This window comes from Pantherophis guttatus, chromosome 1, assembly GCF_059756535.1.
Source record: "Pantherophis guttatus breed Tessera chromosome 1, ASM5975653v1, whole genome shotgun sequence".
In the NCBI taxonomy this organism is placed as follows: domain Eukaryota; kingdom Metazoa; phylum Chordata; class Lepidosauria; order Squamata; family Colubridae; genus Pantherophis; species Pantherophis guttatus.
In genome coordinates, this window is record NC_142063.1 from 28,152,648 (window position 1) to 28,175,977 (window position 23,330).

Genomic DNA, 23,330 nt, shown 5'->3' on the forward strand with positions numbered 1-23,330 from the left:
AGGACTCTTCAGATATTCATATAAAGAAAGGAGTGGGCATGATCTCTGTCACTGATAGTAGGGCAAGAAAAACCAATGAGTTGAAACCACAGAGGTGTAAATTCAAACCTGGTACTAGGAGAATTTTTTTTGAGGGCATGACTGTCAACCAATAGAATAAGCTGCATCATAAGTGGCATCTTTCCCTTCCCCAGAGGTCTCCTAACTGATATTAGATAGCCATTTGTCCAAAGAAAGCATGTTGTGATGCAATATATGGAAAGATTATATCTGTTGCACTAGAAATTTGAAACTGGCATAAACAGAGAAAGGGACATGAAGAAAAAGTGAAGTGGTAGATGACTAATCTACATTCAGTGAAGAAGAAACTGACTGTAACATACCTGGGGCATGTTCGTTTCCAAGGGCCGATTCTCAAGCTCCTCCTGCAGGCGTTGACACCTCCTCTCTGCCTGAAGGAACTGGTGCTGGAGCTGCTGGTATTGTTCGGATGGGACAACAGGACATCCTTGCTGCTGGATCTCCTGTAGTTCTCGAGGGTGCTGGGGTGGGCTAAGCATCATGCTGGAGTTTGAGTGAAGTAGCTGCATCAGAGAAGATGGGTAGGAAAATATAAAAGAGATGCCTTGCAGTCTAGACCAAGAACCCCTTCTCATCATCTGAGCATCAAGATCAGTCAGGAAGAATGCAAAGGTGGACTCCCAGTAACTGGTCTAACATTCCATTTAGATTGTGTGTGCAAATTTAAACCATACAAATTTAATCTACTGCACGCTGTCACAGCCCATGCAGTAAGATTTTTTTGGGAGTGGGGGCAAAGGAGTCGATGAAGGAGAGGGAGAGAAAAGGAGTGGGGATAAGGGAGAAGTAAGTTTTCTCATCGGAGATCTAGGCCAAAATAAAACCCTTCAACCACCTTCTGCCATGCTCCAGACCAAAGGAGGAATGGAGTTGTGGGAAAGAAAACGAAAAAGCTTGCTGGTATGGAGAGATACCATATTGCTAATCATGGGCTTGTGCCCCTCTTTCCCCTCTATTTAAATCTACCACTAGCACAACACTTTGCAACAGATAGTTCCATACTAGGCCCATTCCTCCCCCCATCCACCCACACATTAGGTTGCTACTTTAAGGCACTTTATCCAATCAGGTCCCTTCCAGAAGTATTGTACTAGAGCTGCCATCAGCCAGACAGTATCGGTCAAGTTGACTGGGGATGATGGGTTTCAGCTGAACACATTTAGTATTTAGTTAGGGAAGTCTCTCTTTAGGAGAAGCAACCTCTTTGGAAGAACCTCAGAACATGCATCTTCCTGTACAATTTTTGCTTCACGAAGTCTGTAGATTGCAAAAAAGAGAGAATATGGCCTTTGACAGGAGTAAAGTACTTATCTAATGCTGTTCTATTAAATGAAGGTTTGCTGTGTACATTCGTGCTTCATAAGATAATGCCACAATTTGGGGCTAAGGCCAAAAAGGCACTTTGAAGTGGTAGGGACACACATTTGGTGCCTCTTGAACTTCAATACATTTTCTCCCAGATTCACAAAGTGAGCTCAAGGAAAAGTGTTGTTTCCTTAAGGAATTCCTTGAGATGTTCACAATGTTGGGAATGGTAAAAAGAAAGACAAGAGGAGCAGAGAGAGACAGAGACAATGGCTGCACCGCTGGGAGACCTGAAGGGCCAGTTGGGGCAGATCATTCTGAAGGCGGCCTTCTGTGTGGTTGCTCAGCCTCAGCCCCAACACTGACTTGATGGCATAGAAACAATCAGTCTTTAGGAGGCACCAATAGAGCTGGTGTGCACATCCATATTCCTGCAAAGAACATTGTTGGCTCTGGATCTGAAGCACCACATACCCCTAAAGATTTATTTTAATATAAATAGAATGTGTAACATGTTTATTATTTCTTCTAACTTATTGAGCTGAGAAAATAAATTTATGTTGAAGACATCCACAGTAAATTCATAAGGGAACAAAAACACCTTTCCAGTTCTGTGTTATCCCCAACTCAGACATTACCAAGACTAAAAGCAGTTGACCCTAGGATGTAGCTTAAAAATAATTGATTGCCAAATGTTATTAAGAATTCACCTCCCAGTCCTCACTCCCCAGATTAGATTGCAATTGAATATATCTTTACCTTGGAATTAATAGTATTAAACTCAGCAGGCCTTCTGAAGAGAAAACTAGGATTACATTGTTGACAGCAGTTCTAGTTGGAGATTTTTCTCATTATAAAACCAACCATACAATTTGCTAATTACAAACTCAAAAGTAATCCTTTTATGCTGTGAGCTCTATAGGGAGCTGCAGTTGTAAAGCTACACAGCAATATAATGAAAATAGCTTTTAAAGTGGTAGTGAATTACAATATTAGAATTTTGAACAATGTGGGAAACCTTTTGATATGCTATTTATTTGTTAGAATATTTTACTAGCTTTTGTCCTGAAATATCAGAACCAGCTTATGGTACAGTTTTATACACTTTTATGTAACTAATATGATGTTCTTTGGTTCAGCTGCAACTTCCAGAATTCCCAGACAAAGTTCCCAATCTTTAAGTGTTGTATTCCAACACATTTGGAAATCACCAGGTTGGTTGAGGTTGCATTTGAACTATTACAAAAAATAATACAAATCAATATTTGTTGAAATTCAAATATGAAGCAGCAGATAAGACATTTATACTGTGCTTAATCATAGCTTCAGGGGTGAAATCCAGCAGGTTCTGACAGGTTCTAGACAACCAGTAGCGGAAATTTTGAGCAATTCGGAGAACCGGCAAATACCACCTCTGTCTGGCCCCAAAGTGGGGTGGGAATGGAGATTTTGCAATATCCTTCCCCCAGGAGTGGGAATGGAATGGGGATTTTGCAGTATCCTTCTCCCACGCCCACCAAGCCACGCCCATAGAACCGGTAGTAAAAAAAAATTGGATTTCACCACTGCATGGCTTCCAGGTCTGACAAAGGTTCTGTGATGATACCTTTGGAAAAATCACCTGCATTTACTTCTTACCTGAATTATATAACCAATCTTTTATATGTCTTTTTGGTGATGGTAGAATGGAGGACTAATGAAGTGGAAAGGGCATGTGCAACTGTTTTCTTGCATGCATATCCAGTTCACATGCTCTGAACTTTGTGGAAAACCATACAAGCTATCAACCACCATAATCATCATCAGCACAACATTCATGGGAAATTTAGCTGCAGCTCAAAATGTAATACAAATTGGAGAACAATTTTGTAATCACAACTAGCTTACAAAGAGCATTTTCCCTGAGCGTATGGCTGACGGCTGTACAAAGTAAAGAAACATAGGGGAAATTATATAGTTTGGAGATCATCAAAGATCAGTAAACTGGCCATGCAAATGTCAATCTCACTATTCCACTAAGGACATGCAATCGGGAAACCATGGAAGGAAAAAGGTATCTCACGAAATAAACAATCCATCCCACAATTAACAAATAATAGGGAAAAAGAAAAAGAAAATGGAATCTCAGAGCCACTTTTCATTTTTTTCCCTGAAGTTTGATTTTGTATTAAGCATCCTGTCTCATATTCTTGGAAAGTGCAGATTTTAAAGATAAGTCCTCTTTCTTCCTGAAACTAGAGAAATTATTTGCCTATTACCCTATGATGCTTGAGCAAGACCATTAATATTTCCATTAAAATGAAGAGTAGCTCCTTCAAATGAGACAGGTTATTGCCTTAATGCTCAGGACCAAGTCTGTAACAAATGAAAGGAAAGATGAGATGGCAGGTACTAGGTAATGTCATTTATTTTCTCTCCATGCAGTGGGATTACAGAAGAAAAGAGTTGGTTCTACCTTCACACGTTAAGTCAGGCAGAGCACTGCATTCGTCTCTGCTAGTTCCAGCCACCAAGGTCTAGGCATAGGTTAGCCAGAAAGGAAGAAGAAAAAAACATAAGGTGGAGAGACAATTATGGGAATCAAAGGGCAAAAAGGGCCAAATGAAACTTGCACAGAAAAAGAGTAATAAAACACAAAAAAACCACGGACTTTTTCAGAGAAACAGAAAAGAGCTGCTGGTAGGACGTGTAATTGGAGACTCTCTTTTGAGTCTATTCTCTTTAAGAAAATATAGGCTGGGCTACATGCGTCCTGCACATTTGATATGCACAGAACTCAGCTTCTTAAGAGATTTGGTTTGAGTTAAAAGTAAGAACAGGTTTCAATATCTTATGGCTGATGTTTGAACATGTGAAGAGGTGTCCAATTAAATGTCAGAAGCAAAGGGTGGGTGGGAGCTGAATCAATATTTCACTTTTCTAGTAGTCAGAGTAGCAATGGATTGGATGGACTTCCAAACCTTGGACGACTGTTTGCCGTACATACAGTAACTTGTAGAATCAGAATAAATTGGGCAAAATGTTTCTTTTCTGAATTCATTTGGATCACAAAGTTTAATGAAACTATTTTATGTTGAACCTGACTTTCCAAACACCGTTTCTCCTCCCCCAGTGGCTCCCTTTTCCACAAAAATATTGATTTATTACATTTATATCCTTCTAAACTCAAAGTGGCTTATTTTAAGATCTCCTATAATTTTATTATTTCAATCACTCTGAGGTAGTAAGGTTTAGAAGGTATATAAAAAAAGCAGTCCCTGCGGATTTTACTCTGCTAGTCATTGCAGATTATAGGGGCGGTGCTTGTCTCTGTTTCAAGGCATTGAGCCAGCACTGTCTGAAGATATTTCTGTGGTCATGTGGCCAGCATGACATCATGGAGTGGCGTTAATTTCCCACTGAAGTGATACCTATTTATCTACTCGCATTTACATGCTTTCAAATTGCTAGGTTGGCAGGAGCTGGGACAAGGACAGGAGCTTACCCTGTCGGGTGCACTCAGGTCTTGAGCCTGGGCTGCTGGCTTTCTAGACAACAACCCTAGTTTCTTAACTGCTGAGCCACCATGCCACCCTAATTATATTTAGAAGGTATAATAAATAGCTCAAAATCACTCAATATAACCCACAAGCCAACAGGAATTGAAATCTGCTTTCAGTTATGCTCACATCTCTTATGGCAAAATCTACATCAGTGAAAACTGCAAGGTCAGTCTCACTCAAGGCTGAGAAGATTCTGTTCCTTTGCTGAGTGTCAATTCCTAAATCAAGATAAGTTCAGCTAATTCTTCTGCCATTTTGGAAATCTCTGTTGGACTAACCCAAGGATTTTACTATCATTTTAGGGGGGGAAAAGTGGCATGATTTATTTAGTTTTAATTCTGCCAACCAAAGAAAACAAAACATACCTGCAGATATAGTCAGCATGTAACCAAATAGATCTTTTCTAATAGTCAGTAGTCAGTATAGTCAGTATAGTCCAACAGAGAGGTTATTTAGCAAATTGTCTAGAACTTCATTATAATCCTTAGAGTTGCAAGGTTTATAGGGATAGGAATGAAATATTGTTTATAAAGCTTCCATCCTTCCAATAGGAGATCACTGGCACATACAGGAATTGAGAATATAAGATCCCCAGCTAAAACAGGTCAAAAGTTTGCATGGTCTAGATTTTATAATCTTTCATATGTTGCTTTGGTGAAAAGAAATTAACCTCCTTAATCTAAAGTATAATAATCATTTTGCCAACATTCCCTGATCTCCAGGAAATGAACAAGAAGGATATGGCAGCAGTATCCTTCTCTTACTTCTGACCTTCTATAGCAGTGATGGCTAACCTTTTTGCCATTGCGTGCCAGGAACGGGGGGGTGGGGAAAGTTCACGTGCGTGTGTGCCCACACCCATAATTCTATGTGCCCCGTCCCACCCCCGCTTCTGGCACGCGATGGCCCAGTAGGCCTGTTTTTCTTTCTCACTTGGCTCCAGATCCTCTCTATGCATCTGGGGAGGGCGAAAACAGCCTTCCCCACCCCCTCAGAGGTCCTCCGGAGGCCCAAAAGGGCCCGTTTTCCAACTTTTGGTTAGACAGGAAGTGACTTTTTTGCTGTCCCCAGCCTCCAGAGTCTCCTAGAGAGGCTGAGAGCTGAGCCAGCGTGCCAGGCAACATGGTTCTGTGTGCCACCTGTGGCACGCGTGCCATAGGTTCGCCATCACGGTTCTATAGCAACCAGTATAGATGGATTTTGATCATAAAGATATCTTCTGTCATGGCTGGTAGCAGTTGCTTGATGGTCTACAGCCAACTGTCTACATAGTGATAAACAGCCATTTGGTTGGTTATGGCAGAGACTGCAGCTAATTGGCCAGCTATAAAAACAATTACAAGGAATAGTTGCTTGTGTTTTTGGAACATAGGAAATAGTCTGAAACTATCCATATGTTCCAAAGAAGTGCACTGTAAAAATAAATGGAACCAACAAACTGTTTATAATTTGGCAGATTTTGAAAGATGGAATAAAACTAAGTGATAAATTCAAAGTTTAAAATAATTGTGCAAAATGAAAAGTGTATTTTCTAGGCCAGCCTCCCCACACACCTAAAACTGATCTTGCTGGCCAAACTCCTTCTGTAGCCATTCACGTTCAGCTTCTCTTGCTCAGTGAATAACTGGCTTTGGTGTTTCTGCTGCTTGATGGTTGAAATAGTACAGGGGTGTCAAATTCAAGGCCTACAGGCCGGATCCAGCCCGTGGGGTCCTTAGATCTGGCCTGCAGGGCCACCCTGGAAACAGAGAAGGACCGGCCCACGGTTCCTCTGCCAGCAAAAACAGAGCTCAGGAGGGCTACACACAGACCTCCCAAGCTCCATTTTCGCTGGCAGAGGGTTGCAGGAGGCCGTTGCTGCTGAAAACGGAGCTCGGGAGCCTGTCTTTGCTGGCAGAGCACCTGGGCCACCACAGGCCCCCCCCGACATGAGTGACGCCCGATGCCCACTCTAGCCACGCCCACTCAGCCTCCTGAGATCAAATACAACCCTGATGTGGCCTTCAATGAAATTGAGTTTGACACCCCTGGAATAGTAGATTCGAGCTGCTATATTTGGCAAGAGCAATAGGTAAATAGAATCAGTGCCAGGTACACAGCAAAGCATCAGACATGCATTTAGGTCTGATTGGTAATATTCTTATTTACTCAATCTAAATTTAAATATCCTTTCTCTCTTCCTCTCTCTCTCTCACACACACACATAAACACAGAACAGGGGTAAGAGGAGATACACTGGGACCTATTAATAAATCTAAATGATTTACTGTACAACAGATCATAAAATAATATAAATTCTTCTGTTCCCTACCATTCAATCAGACCCGTTGAAGATTCTTGGATGAGAAGCAGAACGCTTTCAAGAAAAAACCCAAGGAAGTCCAGTTGCCCTTTGAAAAGCATCTTTGGGACAACCATGATCTGGATGATTGAGAATCTCCATAGACCAGGGGTCCCCAATCCCAAGGCCACAGCGCACTACCAGGCCTTGAGCCTTTCGGAACCAGGATGCAGAAGTGGTGGGCGAGGATATGTGACACATCCCCGCTTGGGCAAATGGAGCTGTGCAAGCAAGACTTGCCCACAGAACCATCCCCTCTCCCCCCCACCCCCGCAAAAGGTTGAAAAACTCTGCCATAGACAAAGATCAGAAAAGATTCCCAAATTAAATTAAATTCCCACACTTGCTATATATTTACCTAAGTGAGATGTGGGACCTCCCTCTTCCCCCTATAATGTTGTCTCTACTGATAGAGGGGAAACCTTCTAGATTGCACCATGAACCAAGGACATAATCAACAATAGTAGCAATTGTGATTTTACTTTCCTCACTGCAGATTCATTTGAATCCTTGCAGCAAAGGAGTTAAATTCACTACATCGTTGTATTAATTGCTCTGTATCAGTCCCAGGTTCATGGTAACTTATTAAAACAGGCCCCAGGCCTAATACTCTTTATGAAATAGGAACAGAAGAGATTTTATACAGGAATGAATAGTCATTCAATCTTGTAGGAACTATTCTTCTCATTTATTTAAGCTCACTAAGCAGAGCCTGGTGCAAAAAGATATAGCTGTAAGACTCAAATGGTAAATCATTTTTAATATCAGAATCAAACAAAACTTCCTATCCCTCCCACTCTCTTTAACCAACTTCTTTGTTTCAGCAGTAGAAATTATAATGATGAAATAACTAACGTCAGCAATTTTTGGTCAATCTAGTGCTGGTCGTTCAAATATCTAACAAGAGACTTGATCAACTACCTCTGGACCTTGGAATAAAGTGGGCTGCCTACATATTAGTACTTGTCAATTATTCCAATTCACCTTTTCCCTAGAATGAGATAGTTCTGATTTGGCACCCTGGCATTCCCTCTGCCGCTGCTCATTCTCCAGCCTCAGAAGCTGCTGTTCCTGCTTGATCAGCTCCAGTTCACCCCAACAAAGCTTCTTCTGCTGGTTCTGTATCCCTGATGAATGCACAGCTGATTCCAGGAACCGACTCTGAAGCAAGAAAGCAAGCAAATAGCAGAGTCAAACTTATGATACAAGCTAGGAAGATTGATTGCTCAGAGGCGTGGATTCAAAGCCACTTTCTATCTTGACTCATATGAGCAAGTCGCTCCCTCTTAACTTGGCTACATTCCCATAAAAAGCATAAGAAATAGAAAGTGCTGCCTTATAGGACTATTGGAAAGGCAAAACAAAAGTGAACTTCTGCAATTAAAGGTTAATATAGCCATGAGCCTACAACAGATAAGTTCATTTGGAACTTATGGTGAAGAATTTTGAATGGGGTGGAAATAGTTTGAAAGTGTTCTATTCAATCAAACCCAGATGGGATGCACATAATTGCTAAAAAGTGAATAAACATTTATGAAATATATGAAATCATTTTAACATTCAAGACAAAGGGTATGGATTGGCAACTGCTTATATTAATGGAACAAAAGAAATGTGGAAGTTAATTTCTCACACTGCTCTCCATTGAAAAAAGATAATTATGACATGTATCTAGAACTTAATTTGAAAAAAAAAGCACACATACTATAGTTTAGTCTAATTTAGAACTGAAGAAACCTGGATTCAGGCTGTCACTTGATCTGAAAGCTGCTTGGAATCCTTAAAATAGGAGAAGCTAATCACTTTGTCTCAGTCTAACCCAATGCTTTCTCAACCTAGATAACTTGAAGATGGAGTTCAACTCCCAACTCCCATTCCTTCGGCTGTGCATTTCTGGGAGTTGAAGTCCATACATTTTCAAGTTGTCAAATTTGAGAGTCACTGGTATTTAACCTACCTCACCAAATTCTGGCTGGGGAATAAATGAGAGGAGATTTCCATTTGCCACCTGGGGCTCTGAGAGAAAAGATGGGGTATACCCAAACTAAACAGATATTTTTCCAATTAGAAAGGACTATCTAATCCACATTGTTCATTTACTCTAGTGGTAAAGACAACTCTGAAAGTATTTTGATTTCAATCCAGCTGTGTGAATAATTGAAGAATGAATTGGTTTAGAATTTAATTACTGTGAGGTATTCTATTGAAAAGCTATAAAGCATTTCATGCAGCTATTTTGGTCTCATGGTAACTGAACAAATATTAAATTGTCATCATTTTCCTAAATCCTGCAGTGGGTTTAGAGAGAGTGGTACAAGTATGTGTGTGTGTGCCATTTTTCATCACAAACAATTCTGAAGCAGTTAGCAATACTTATAGAACAGAAAATAGAGAACAAAGATAATTCATCAAAAAGAAATATATTAATTAACCAACAGCAGGAAAGATCAGCATAAAACGGTGGGTTTTGAAAGGATGCTTAAAATATGTCAATTTTTTAAATACAGCACCTGTATTTAAAGATGTGGGAAGACTTCTGCTTCTCAAAAGCAGCCCATTTATCCCTTAAATAAATATCAGGATGACTCAGCAACTGTTGAAATCAGACCCTCCCATCTGGGTGTACCTTCTCATTGGCCATTTGCAGTTGCTTATTCAATGACATCGCTTCCTGTTTTAGATTCTCTTTTTCCTGCTGGGTGACCCTCAGGTCTGATTTGAGCCTGGATACCTGAAGGCTAACATTTTGCACAATATCATCGAAATTCTGAATCTAAAAGGGCCAAAGAAAAAAGAAGTTGGGGGCATGAAATAGATTGTATTCCAGCAAAGACAAGATGCTTTTCCCACACACTTGTTCCCTGCTCAATCGAAGTACTGTATGTATTTCAAAACTTCATATGTATTTCAGGATGAGAAAACTTTTTATAAGAGCAAAGACACTTTCTCTGTTCTTGCAGGTAAAGAAAGACACATGGGTGGTTTCTCTCCTTTAAAGCAATAGAGTGTATAGAAACAGTTCTTGTTCTTGAGACATTTTTCAAACAGTGAAGCAATCAAGATAATGCAGAATAAACTCTTTCAGTACAGGTGGGAGCTGAAAGAAAAGATAAATCAGAACCAGCCAGCATCACCTATTCAACAGATTTTTTTAAATGATGAAAGGAACATATAGTACTATGAAAGACATTTTATTGCTCAATAAAGTTAATATTTAGTTGACGGATAGAGACATCTATGGATAAATACATAGGCAAGAGCAGAAGGGGAAAAAGAGTACTTTTTGGTTTATTATGGAAGTAAGCAAATGGAAGGGAACAAAAGGTTGTAATGATGACATTGTTCTTCTCCACAAATATGTTAATTTAACACTTTTGCGGGAGAGAAAACATAGCTGCAGCTTAACTGCACAGAATCAAATTAATTGTTAAATTCTAAGCCATTTGGAAGCCATTTTTATCAACATGTGGGTAAATGTATCAACAGTCTAGATTAGACTCATAAGTGTTTTGACAGGACAATAACACACCTTGTCTTGTGATACTGCCATTTGTGCTTTCAGATGCTGATTCTGGTGCTCCAAAGATGAGTTCTCCTCCCTCAAGGAAGCATTGAGGCTCTCTAGGAAAGTAACTTTAGTTGTCTGCAAAGATAGTAAAGCCCAGGTAGGACTGCTATTAGGATCTACAGTCATCAAGGCCTTAGGCCAAGGGAGACCACTGTTCCTCAGACGGCCGGTTGTGAGTCCCTCCTTGTGAAGTGGGGCCATGGGGTTCAGATGGGTTTGCTGATCACGTACCTGGCTCCCTGCCACGTGGCAGCAGCCCTGCCCGAGCTACTCAACGTTATCGCCGTGGTGGCGGTTGATACCCCCAGATTTATGGTCATGGGGGACTGTAACCTGCCATCCGTGGGTGAGGCATCTGAGGTGGCTTGGGAGTTCATGGCTTCCATGACGGCCATGGACCTGACCCAGCTAATTCATGGCCCTACGCACACGGGGGAAAACACACTGGACTTGGTTTTTGTCTCTGGACAATGGTTGAGTGATCTCGAGATAGGGGATATAGTCATCGAGCCCTTGTCATGGTCAGATCACTCTCTCCTTTGCCTTGACCTTCGAACTGCGGCACCCCGCCACAGGGAGGCGGAACCGATAAGATGGTACCACCCCAGGTGCCTGATGGAACCTGACAGGTTCCAGATGGAGCTTAGGCCAATCCCCGAGGTTCTGGCTCACGCCTCGACTGGAGACCTAGTGGCCGCCTGGGACAGGGTGGCCGTTGGAGCTCTGGATCGAGTCATGCCTTTGCAGCCTCTGACCTGGCGCCGATCTCACCTGGCTCCTTGGTTCACCAAGGAGCTGAGGGAGATGAAGCACTGGAAAAGACGCCTAGAGAGTAGTTGGAGGGCCAGTCTTTCTGAATCTGACCGGACACTGGTAAGATCTCATATTAAGAATTACCTAGTGGCGATAAAAGCAGCAAAATGTACTCATTTTGCTGCTCTTATTGCGTCATCAGATAATCGCCCGGCCGCCCTGTTTGGGGTGACTCGCTCCCTGCTCCACCAGGAAGCGAGGGAGGACCCCTTGGAGGGAAGAGCCGAGGATTTTGTTCAGTATCTGTATGACAAAATCACTCAGATTCGGGAAGGTCTGGAATCCGACTAGGTAGATCCAGCGAGGGTGACGGAGGCAGGTCTTGAGAATGTTATTTGGGATGAATTTGATCCTGTGACCCCAGATGACATGGACAGGATTCTGGGTAGATTGAACGCGACCACATGTTTGTTGGACCCGTGTCCTTCCTGGTTAGTGCTGGCTTCCCGGGAGGTGACACGAGGCTGGCTCCAGGGGATTATAAATGCTTCATTGGGCGAGGGTGTCTTCCCCGCCGCCATGAAGGAGGCGGTGGTGAGGCCTCTCCTCAAGAAGCCTTCCCTGGACCCGGCAGTATTGGCTAATTATCGTCCAGTCTCCAACCTTCGCTTCGTAGCGAAGGTTGTTGAGAGTGTGGTTGCGCGACAGCTTCCCCAGTACCTGGATGAAATGACGTATCTGGATCCATTCCAGTTGGGCTTCAGGCCTGGGTACAGCACGGAAATGGCATTGGTCTCGTTGGTTGATGATCTCTGGAGGGCTCGGGACAGGGATTGCTCCTCTGTCCTGGTCCTGTTAGATCTCTCAGCGGCTTTTGATACCATCGACCATGGTATCATGCTGCACTGGTTGGAAGAGTTGGGGGTGGGAGGCACCGTACTATGGTGGTTCTCCTCCTTTCTCTCTGACCGGTCGCAGTCTGTGTTGAAGGGGGGCAGAGGTCGACCCCGAGGCCCCTCATATGTGGGGTGCCACAAGGATCGGTCCTCTCGCCCCTTTTGTTCAACATTTATGTAAAGCCGTTGGGCGAGATCATCCATGGTTTCGGGGTGAAGTACCACCAGTACGCTGATGACACCCAGCTGTACATCTCCACCCCGGACCACCCCAACGATGCCCTTGAAGTGATGTCCCGGTGCCTGGAGGCTGTACGGATCTGAATGGGGAGAAAGAGGCTCAGGCTCAACCCATCCAAGACCGAGTGGCTGTGGTTTCCGACGTCCCGATATAGTCAGCTGATGCCATCGCTGACTATTGGGCGTGAATCATTGGCCCCCATGGAAGGGGCTCGCAACTTGGGCATCCTCCTGGATTCACGGCTGTCTTTAAAAGAGCACTTGACAGCCATGACCGGGGTAATTTTTCATCAGGTTCGCCTGATCCGCCAGTTGCGTCCCTTTCTAGATCGGGACTCCCTACGCAGTCACTCATGCCCTCGTCACCTCTCGTCTGGACTATTGTAACGCTCTCTACATGGGGCTCCCCTTGAGGTGCACTTGGAGGCTCCAACTGGCGCAGAGTGCGGCCGCGCGGGTGGTTATGGGAGCGACATGGAGTTCCCATGTAACACCTCTCCTGCGCGAGCTGCACTGGCTCCCGGTGGTCTTCCGGGTGCGCTTCAAGGTTTTGGTTATCACCTTTAAAGCGCTCCATGGCTCAGGACCTGGTTATCTACGGGACCGCCTGCTACCACCAATAACCTCCCACCGGCCAGTACACTCCCATAGAGAGGGGCTCCTCCGGGTGCCGTCGGCCAAACAATGTCGACTGGCGGCCCCCAGGGGGAGAGCCTTCTCTGTGGGGGCACCTACGATTTGGAACGAGCTCCTCCCGGAGATACGGAGGATCCCGGATCTGCGCACCTTCTGTCGCGCACTCAAGACTTTCTTATTTCATCAAGTTGGCCTGGCCTAAATCTTCTCCCCTTTTAAATGTAAATTTTAATTTGTTTTTAAATTATTGGGTATTTTAAATTTGTCTCAGCCAAATTATTTAATTCGTTTTTATTCTATTTTAAATTTTTGTATTTATGTGTTTTATTCTATGGCTGTTCACTGCCCTGAGTCCTTTGGGAGTAGGGCGGTATAGAAATCCAATAAAATAAATAAATAAATAAATAAATAAATCTTACCAAGACCCTAGCAGTCTGCAAATGTATCATCAGTGCCTAACCCTCAATAGTTTTTCTTCTGGCTCAAGCAGTCTCAATACCAAAGTAATTGGATCAAATTATGTTTGTGAACCACCTGAGTTGCTGAACTATCAGTGCTCTGCAACACCTTAATGAAAGACTAAGGCACGGACATCTACAAAAGGGAACGAAGAGAGGCCAAGTGGGAAATGTGCATCATGATGTAAATTCCATCCCTTCTGTAGTTGCATCATGATGTTGCATATAAATACATAAGAGGTGAAACTTGTGTTATGATGTCACAATGCACATTTCACCAGTTTGGTGTCAATGTGTGCTCAAAGGGGATTAAAAGGTGGAAAAGGGAAAATGCATTCTGGTCATCTCTCATCCAGATAGCATCCCTGGCTCTTGTATGGCATTCCCTTGTTCCCGTATATTATCATTATTTTCTGGATGGCTGAATATGTTTCTACTGAAGCAATGGACTACATCTACCCCTAATTTCTATTTGGACTTACACATAACAAAGAGGCATGGTTTCTTGTGCATTATCTTTGATCTTAGAAAGTAAAAACAGTTTAAAAACGAAAGAAAACCAAGGAAGGTGGCTATGAGCACCACACCCCCAAAAGTAATGTGTTGGTATCTGTAGATTGAAATAAAGAGTGTATGTGGATGGGACATTATTGTGTGCCCCTCACCTTCTCTATGTACCGGTTCAGCTCTTCACTGAGGGCTTCTTTCTCTTTCAGTAGCTTCTCATTTTTTATGATGACATTGGAAATCTCATTCTCCAGTTCAGAAAGATCCAGGCAACTGGGTAGCTATGGAAAAATCTCTGTTTTAATTTTTGAGATGAGTATGTTTAAACCGCATTCAAGAAGAACTTCTCAATAATGTCTATGGAATGTTTGCACCTAAATGGAGGCTGTCTGCAACTCAGAAGTGACCTTCTGAGGTGGGTTTCAGTAGGTTCTGACCAGTTCTGGAGAACCGGTAGCGGAAATTTTGAGTAGTTTGGAGAACCGGTAGTAAAAATTTTGACTGGCCCCGCTCCATCTATTCTCTGCCTCCAAGTCCCAGCTGATTGGGAGGAAATGGGGATTTTGCAGTAACCTTCCCCTGGATTGGGGAGGGAATGGAGATTTTACAGTATCCTTCCCCTGGAGTGGGGTGGGAATGAAGATTTTAGAGTATCCTTCCCTTGCCATGCCCACCAAGCCATGCCATGCCCAAGCCACACCCACAGAACTGGTAGTAAAAAATTTTGAAACCCACCACTGGTGACCTTCATAAACTAATTGATTCCCAGAAACAGATCTCCATTCCCTTTGGGAAGAAAGGCATTCTGCCCACCATTACCTGTTTTACATTCTCCAGTTCTTCTTTGAGGAAATGGTTCTCCTGCTCCAGACCATGAACCTTAATTCTGAGCTGAGCTAGCTCTGTTTCCAAGGATGAGACCAATGATGAGGACTAGAAGTCAATTGAAGAAAATTAAATTAAATGTGAAAGTTGAGGCAAATACCCTTTTCAGAAAGCATCAAAGGTTGGTTAATTTGCAGCTTAAGAATTGGCTAAAATAAAATTTTAATTTATATTTTTTTCTTTAAAATGTGCTTTTTTGTCCTTTATGTCACATTGAGTCTCTTTTTTTATTAAGCAGACTATACATTGAAATAGTAATAATGACAATGATGATAATGGTGGCAGGTATTATTATTCTCAAAATATTAAGAGGAAGTGGGGGAGGTCAATGACGGAGGTCAAACTAAGATCTGAATCGGCATCTTACTATTCAACTCATTGTAGCCTCTTGTACCTGAATTTTAGATTTCTCCAATTCTTCTTTGAGCTGGGAATTCTCTCTTTCCCATTCTTCTGACATGTATTTCCTAGCCTCCTTTTCCTTTTGCCGAAATGTTTTCATAAACTGTTGGTTAGAATCTTGTACATCTGCTCGATTTGGAGAGTTTCGATGGCCAAGTTCAGCATTTTCCAATTCCAATTGCTGATTCCTGGCTTTCAGTTCAGATACCTGATTAGGAAACAAGAACCCAACAAAAATTAATGGTAAGAAAAATTTCCTTGGACAATACTTTTCAAGCCTCTTTCCTTCTGCAAAATAATTCAGTCAACTGTAATTGGTTTCAGGATATGAGGAGAGCTGGGCCATACTGTACTCTCTTGAAAAAGCCAGCATTGATTGTAGGTAGTTGAGACTACTGCCTATCACTTTAACATAAATCTAATATTCTCCCAACGAGCAGAATTTTATTTTCCATAGTTCCCCAACCAAAATATCAATACCTTTACCTCTAGGATTCATGCAGTAAAAAGCCGGCATATAAAAAGCTATGTGTGCTCCTATAAAAAGCTATGTGTGTGTTCCTGGCAGAGGTGAGATGTGCCACCTCTGCTCTGCAAGTTGCATTAGTTACCAGTTTGCTTCTGAGTCCAAATCAAAGTTCTGGTTTTAACCTTTCAAGTCCTTTATGGCATGGGACTGAGTTATCAGAGGGACTTGCCTCTCCCAATTACATCAGCCTGTCCCAGTAGGTATAGCAAAGTAGGCAGGTTGTGAGTAACATTAGCCAAGGATCTTCATTTGATGGGCCTTTTTCCAGAAGATGTGCCTTTTTCTGCCATGGCAGCTGCCTTATGGAACATTCCCCCCCTCCCCTGAAATTAGACGAATTCCATCCCTGTTTTGATATTCCCCAAAGTCCATAAGTCTTGGCCTCAGGTCTGGGGCTCCTAGGTAACCTGGCTCCATTGTTGAGATGGCTACTTTTATCCTCCTTCTCCTGTGGTTTATATTTTCATGTTTATGATGTTTATTAATAAGGTTTAAATTTATGTTATACATTTTTTGTTTTTATTTATTATTCTTGCTGATTCTTGCTTGCCAGAGTCTCTGTGAGATGGGCAGAGATATAACTTTGATCGCTAAATAATTATTTAGAAACATAGTATCCAGAAAAACATTTTTTTTAAAAAAAAAACACTTTGAAAAGAGAAGGTTTAACTCATGTATTCTATCTTATGATGAGCAAGCATAAAGCCGGGGAATAGCCAAGTTCCAATCTGCATATTAGACTGGAAGTAAAGTTCATATTTGATTATATTAGCACTTGCCATCAATGAATTTTATAGTTGTTAACCCCCTTTCTCAATCACCCTTGATTCAAAGTCTGTGTTTTATTTCTTTCATAGACCAGTATAAAACTAATAATATAACAGTCACTCTAAAATAGAAGTAAAAATGAAATGTAAATTAATGTAAAACTACAAGAACAGGGATGGAAACTGGGAAGGTACCTATACAATTACAATCAATTTTACAATCAATCTGAATTCAGGTTTTTTTGGCCAACCAAGATTGCCTAAATGTAGAAAATCCTACCTGCTTCTTCAAGCTTTCAGCTATCTTCTGCATGGCCATTTTCTCCTTCAGTACGGTCTCTGTTTTTTGCCTAAAAATGCACAGTACATAGAACCATCACATTCAACAGTATGGCAATTTTCTCACTACTACTTTGGGGCTGAATGGCAGGCTGCCTAAATATTTTGGAAGGTGAAAGGGGAAGGTTGCTGTTTATGTGGGTGAATATAAATAGGAACTATAGAAGCATCTATAGACCACCTGCTACCACCAATAGCCTCCCACTGACCAGTACGCTCCCATAGAGAGGGGCTCCTCCGGGTGCCATCGGCCAAACAATGTCGACTGGCGGCCCCCAGGGGGAGAGCCTTCTCTGTGGGGGCACCTACTATCTGGAACGAGCTCCCCCTGGAGATACAGAGGATCCCGGATCTGCGTACCTTCCATCGTGCGCTTAAGATGTTCCCATTTCATCAAGCTGGCCTGACCTAAATTTTCCTCTTTTAAATGGGAATTTTAAATTTGGTTTTAAAGTATTGGGGTTTTAAAATGGTTCAGCCAAATTTATTTAATTTGTTTTATCTCTATTTTAAATTTTGTATCTATATGTTTTATTTTATGGCTGTTCACCGCCCTGAGTCCTTCGGGAGTAGGGGGGTATACAAATTTAATAAATAAATAAATAAATAAATAAATAAATCTCACAGCAGCTGAAAGATTGTTTTAAGTACAATAGTCCTCAATTTATGACCATAACTGAGCCCCAAATTTATGTTGGTAAGTGAGAAATTTAAGTGGGTTTTGCTCCATTTTATGACTTTTCTTGTCACATTTGTTAAGTGAATCACTGGAGTTGTTAAGTTAGTAACACAGTTGTTAAGTGAATCTGACTTCCCCATTGACTGTGCTTGTGAGACGGTTGCAAAAGGTGATCACATGACCCTGGGGCATTGCATCCCTCATAAATATGAACCAAACGTCAAGCAACCAAATGTAATGGGGATGTTGCAATAGTCATAAGTGTGAACAATGGTCATAAGTCACTTTTTTCAATGCCATTGTAACTTCAATGTAAGTCGAGGACTACCTGTATTAGGTTCCCTCGGTTACATATTGGAGATGATTCTTTCATTTAATAAGTCAATCTCAATCTTCCTGGCAGTATTTTCCTCTCTAAGATGCTCACATCTGGGATGCAAAAATATAGTCTTTAAGATACTCAAGATACTTTGAACTATTTCCAGCCTGAATTAGTTTGTTGAAATGCATATTATTTATGCCTGTGGCAGGTAGCTTCTTCTAGTTAATCTTAGATAATTTTAAAGAGCCAAGCTTCTAAACTTTATTAGTAGCTGAGTGGGAGACCACTCGGAAATTCCAGATCTGTAGACTGAAGTTGAAACGTTCTGTAGCAAACCACTGCCATATTATTGCCTAAAAAGACACCATTATCATGTCTATGAAGTCATCAACTTGAAGGAAATTCTGCTCTGATATTATTTTATGATGCAGGCCATCAACCTGCAAAGATGTTTTTCTTACCATATTGTTAGCAAACAGAATAACTTGTTCTATTTTATAGGAAATGTCTACAATGAAATTATGTTGAATCAAAATACATTAAAAGTGGTAATGGTTAACTAATCAGAATTATGATCATTTAAAAACAAGGAATTAAGAAGAGGAAGAAGAAGAGGAATGATACAAAAGGTAGTATTGTAATGAGGATATATAAAAGCATTAAGCTAAGCAGTACACAAAAAATGATTGTCTCATGCAATTTGCACAGTTCCCAATAGATAAGCCTGCTGTCTAAACAATTCAGCCTTCTAATACTCCATGAAAGTTATACTTGGTTATTTATTCTTCAAATCTCTATGAAATGTTATTAATTCATGTTAGAAATCACAGAGCATTTGTCTTCTAGGCAAAGTTAATCTATATGTTAATCCAAGTCATGCGAGGTGGACAATGAAGCATTAGGTAGTTAGTTCCAAAAAGCAGAGCCAAGTGGCAGGATTTAGACCATGGAAGGATTCCACATTACCTCAAAAACTCAATCTTCTGAAGCTGCTCATTGTAGGTGCTCTGTAAACCGTGAAGAACAGCATTCAGGCTCTCTTTCTCCTGTGTATGGGTGCCTTTCTGCTTCAGGAGCACTGCTATTTTCTCTTTGAGTTTCCTGTTCAGCTCATGGAGCCCTTTCCTGTCCACTTCTGCATCTTTGGTGACATTCTCACAATGGCCCAGCCGTCCACTCTTCTGGGATTGCAGAGTCAGCATGAGCTCATCTAGTTTGCCAAGCTGGCTTTGCAAAATCAGCTTGGAAGTCTGCAGGTTGGCATTTTCCATCACCAACTGGTCCTGTTTCTTTTCTAGGTCTTTCACTTTCTGTAGCAGTTGCTCTTTCTCCTCCTTAAGTGTGAAGCAGTCTTGGTTGGTTTCATCTAGCCTGGACTGCAGGCTTATAAATATTGGCATATATCCCTCCAATTTATTGTTACGTTCTAGCAATTTGATTATCTCTGTTTTTAGGGCTTGGTTTTCTAGTTTGAGTTCTTCTGGAAATTGGAAAATTTTAGGTCCTATTCTGGAGTCTGCGTCTTCCACCATATCCATACCCCAAAATTCTGATACTACATCATGGAGGTCTCCCTTGTCAATTCTAACTTCTTCTCCATGATCTGCCTCAAATAAAAGAGAGTAGGAACTTATTTCCTCAACACTTAAATCAGTATCCAAAGCTTCAGCAAAGAGCATTTGGTTTTTTGTTGCACTGCCAGTAGGCAATTTTTCCCAATGCAAACTTCCCCCCTTCTCATCACTTGCACATGGCAACACATTAGGCTGGGGGATAGTTTTAAGGATCTCCTCAAGCTCCTTCTGAACCTGTGAAGCCATATCTTGTCGAGCATGAGCTGCTTGATTACATTCAGTTTCTAGCAGAACGATCCTCTCCAGAAGCTGATTCTGTCGCAGTTTAAGGGCTTCATTCTCTGCCAAAATTTCTTCAGAGGCCTTCTGCAAGACATGTGAAGTCTCCATAGTTTCTTCAACTGTTGTCCCTCCATTTTTCATGTTTGGAATTGCAATCTTGTCTAATTTTTTCATTCCATCTTCTGTTACAACTTGACTGTCTTTGCCAGTCACACTTAGGAGCTGAGCATCTATAAATGTTTCTGGAACTAATGGGATGAATCCAGGGTATTGGGTTGATTCTCTTTCTGGTTCTTTCAAAGAGTCATCCATCAAAGAGGTAGTTCCTACACTATTTTCTTCTCCTGGATCTTGAACTATTTCTTGTTTTGAAAGAACATTTATCTCCTTTCCAGAGTCCTGGTGCTTGACAGATTCTAGAAAATCACTTCCTTTTGCTTCTTCATCCTTGTTTAAAGAAACAAGATTGCTTTGCAGTTTGGACTGACATTGCAATTCCTGCTGTAGCTCTTCTATTTTATTTTCAAGCACAGAGATCTTTGACTTCAATTCATTTTTTTCTTCTATTGCTCTGCTGGGCATCTCTTGCTTCAAATACTCCAAAGCCTTAGAATTCTGTTCTTCTTGTTCATGTACAAATTCTGCTTCTTGTCTTCCAAGCTTTTTGCTAAATTGCCTTTGTTTTTCCTCTGATGTTGGCATTTCTTCCCTTTTCCTTAGCTCCATCTCATGGCTGGATTGAATCTTCAGAAGTTTCTCACACCATTCATTTTCTTGTTTTTTCAGGTCCTGAAGGTCTTGTTGAAGTTGCTGCTTCTCCAAGATCAACAAGTTCACATGCTCCTTGTAATTTGCCTCTAGAAGTTTCTTGTCTTGTTCCAGTAATGAAGAGATTGCTTTTTCTTTCTCCAGCTTTTCTTTCCATTTTGCTTGGACCTCAATGCCTTCCTGGAGAATTTCATTTTTTTCAGATTCCCACTGGGATTTCTCATCTAACTGCAGCCTGGAGAGCTTAAGCAATTCTTGTTGATGCTGCTCCTCAAGTTTGTTTATGGTTTCCTCATACTTTCTTGCAAGTGTTTGTTGTTCAGTGGTGAACCATTCCTCTCTCTGAAATATTCTTCCATTATACTCATTTTCCACTTTTATCCTAAATGTGGTCAACACAATACATTACTGAAATCTCTACACATTCAGGGACAAAGGGTTGTAGACCACCTACTGTACTAGTTTTTAGATGTCTTAGACTTGGAATGCAGTTTTAGCCGCAAATTGCAACAATGGCCATCTGTAATTTTTAGCCTGGTATTTTTTTATTTTTAATCCTAGCCTGATTAATTCCTGTTCCCTGCTTATTTTTCTTTTTCCTTTTAAAATGTTCAATCAGGTTACAGCCTATTAAGCTAAGAATAATGACCTAGCAAAATAACTACAGATTTTCTTAATACAGGATACTCTATTTAACATAATAAATTATCATCTAAAGGGTAAATATATATTTTGAATGAATATATTATCAGCTCAGAGTACAATGATCTCCTAAATAGTCTGAACACAATCCAAAAAGAAAAAGATTTTTGTCTTCTTATGTTTATTCATATTTATATATTACTGATGTTTGGAATTGCTGAAGTCCATACTCAATTTGTGACTCACAAAAAGAGCTAGCCAGATTTACTGGACCAGTAGAACCGGAAGCAAGAGATGCTAGATACCAAGGATGAGCATTCTGAAGCCCCAGATATGTGTAAGACCACGAGTCCTATCCAATGGTGGGTTTCAAAATTTTTTACTACTGGTTCTATGGATATAGCTTGGTGGGCGTGGCAGGGCTTGGTGGGCATGGCTTGGTGGGCGTGGCAGGGGAAGGAGGATACTGCAACATTCCCATTTCCTCCCAATCAGCTGGGACTTGGGAGGCAGAGAATAGATGGGGGTGGGGCCAGTCAGAATTTTTATTACCGGTTCTCCGAACTACTCAAAACTTCCGCTACCGGTTCTCCAGAACTGGTCAGAACCTGCTGAAACCCACCTCTGGTCCTATCCAATTGCCAAAATTGTCTGTACAGTTTATTTCTTTATTCATTCTTTGCTGACATTAATGGCCAACCTGCCTGAAAATTATTATGGGTGGCACACAAAAGATCCATATTCAATACAATATAAAAATAATACAAAGCAATAAATTAGGGACTAAAATAACAAGGCACATGCTCCTAATTAAGTGCTTGATTAGATCCATGTTTGTAAGGCTTGTGGAAGGACAGTAGGATTGGAGCAATTCAATTTTCAGATAGGATCCAGAGGGGAGGTGCCACAACAGGTAGCTGCTGAAGTCACATCACATGGAATGGGTTTTAAGGATGGACCCCTGGAGCATGGCTCCTTTGGCAGATTTTACCAGTCAGGGAGAAGCAATAGGAGAAAGGTGGTTCTTCAGTCAGGCCCTATGCCATGGAGGGTTTTATAGATCATAGCCAACACCTTGAATTGCACCTGGAATTATACCAAGGTGTGCTTATAACTGCCAAGGATGTTGTTTTGCAAGTGTCTACATATAAAATGACTAAGCCTCTGGCCACAAAAGGCTTCTTTGCTTGTTGTAAACTATTTCAGTATGATGTCACTGGTTCTGAATTTCAGTCTATTATATCAGAGACCTCGAGTCTCTTATAGGCTATGATCTATAAGACCTTCCAAGTCAAGCATCCCCATGTATTGTAAGGCTTATTAATCCCATTCACCGTTAAGGTTCACTTGCCTCCATTCAGTTATCAATGTAGGCAACGAGACCGGAGGAAATACTGTATAATCTCGAGAAAACAGGGCTAAATTCCCAAGTCAAAGGCCTGTTACCTTTGGACTTTCCTTTCATTCTGCAAAGAAAAGAAGGTGGATGCCGGGGTGTGTGCAATACAGATTTAGAGGCATCAAAGGCTTGACAAATATTGTTGAAATCAGTTCATCATTTGCTTGGGGATTTCTGCCATTTATAGGGCAGAGTAAACAATCAATCAATCAGGGTATACAGTACATAAGATACTGTATTTATGCAGATCAAACTGAACAGAGGCGACATATGAGATCCATGATCAAACAAAGCAGTATTGTACCACTACTAAAAGTCAAAACTTATTTTCTTACTTGCTCTGGCATATAATAATAATAATAATAATAATAATAATAATAATAATAATAATAATAATATTGGCCTGTTTTAAAGC

At 41.3% G+C, this 23,330-nt stretch overlaps 1 protein-coding gene across 13 annotated transcripts in view; it reads right to left on the minus strand.

The window, feature by feature from the left end:
* NIN (ninein) overlaps nt 1-23,330 on the minus strand; it is a 123,203-nt gene that overhangs the window by 12,855 nt on the left and 87,018 nt on the right. For 9 of the 13 annotated variants that reach the window (XM_034433353.3, XM_087881759.1, XM_087881766.1 and 6 more), the window contains exons 17-25: nt 19,217-21,256; nt 17,191-17,260; nt 15,607-15,822; nt 15,147-15,260; nt 14,486-14,608; nt 10,799-10,912; nt 9,896-10,042; nt 8,254-8,430; nt 384-584 (exon numbers count right to left, since the gene is read on the minus strand). In XM_034433353.3, coding sequence (XP_034289244.2) covers nt 384-584; nt 8,254-8,430; nt 9,896-10,042; nt 10,799-10,912; nt 14,486-14,608; nt 15,147-15,260; nt 15,607-15,822; nt 17,191-17,260; nt 19,217-21,256 — 3,202 coding nt within the window. Of the gene's footprint in view, nt 1-383; nt 585-3,841; nt 3,903-8,253; nt 8,431-9,895; nt 10,043-10,798; nt 10,913-14,485; nt 14,609-15,146; nt 15,261-15,606; nt 15,823-17,190; nt 17,261-19,216; nt 21,257-23,330 lie in introns of all 13 variants that reach the window. The other 4 variants (XM_060693817.2, XM_087881783.1, XM_087881790.1 and 1 more) reach the window with 2 other exon arrangements.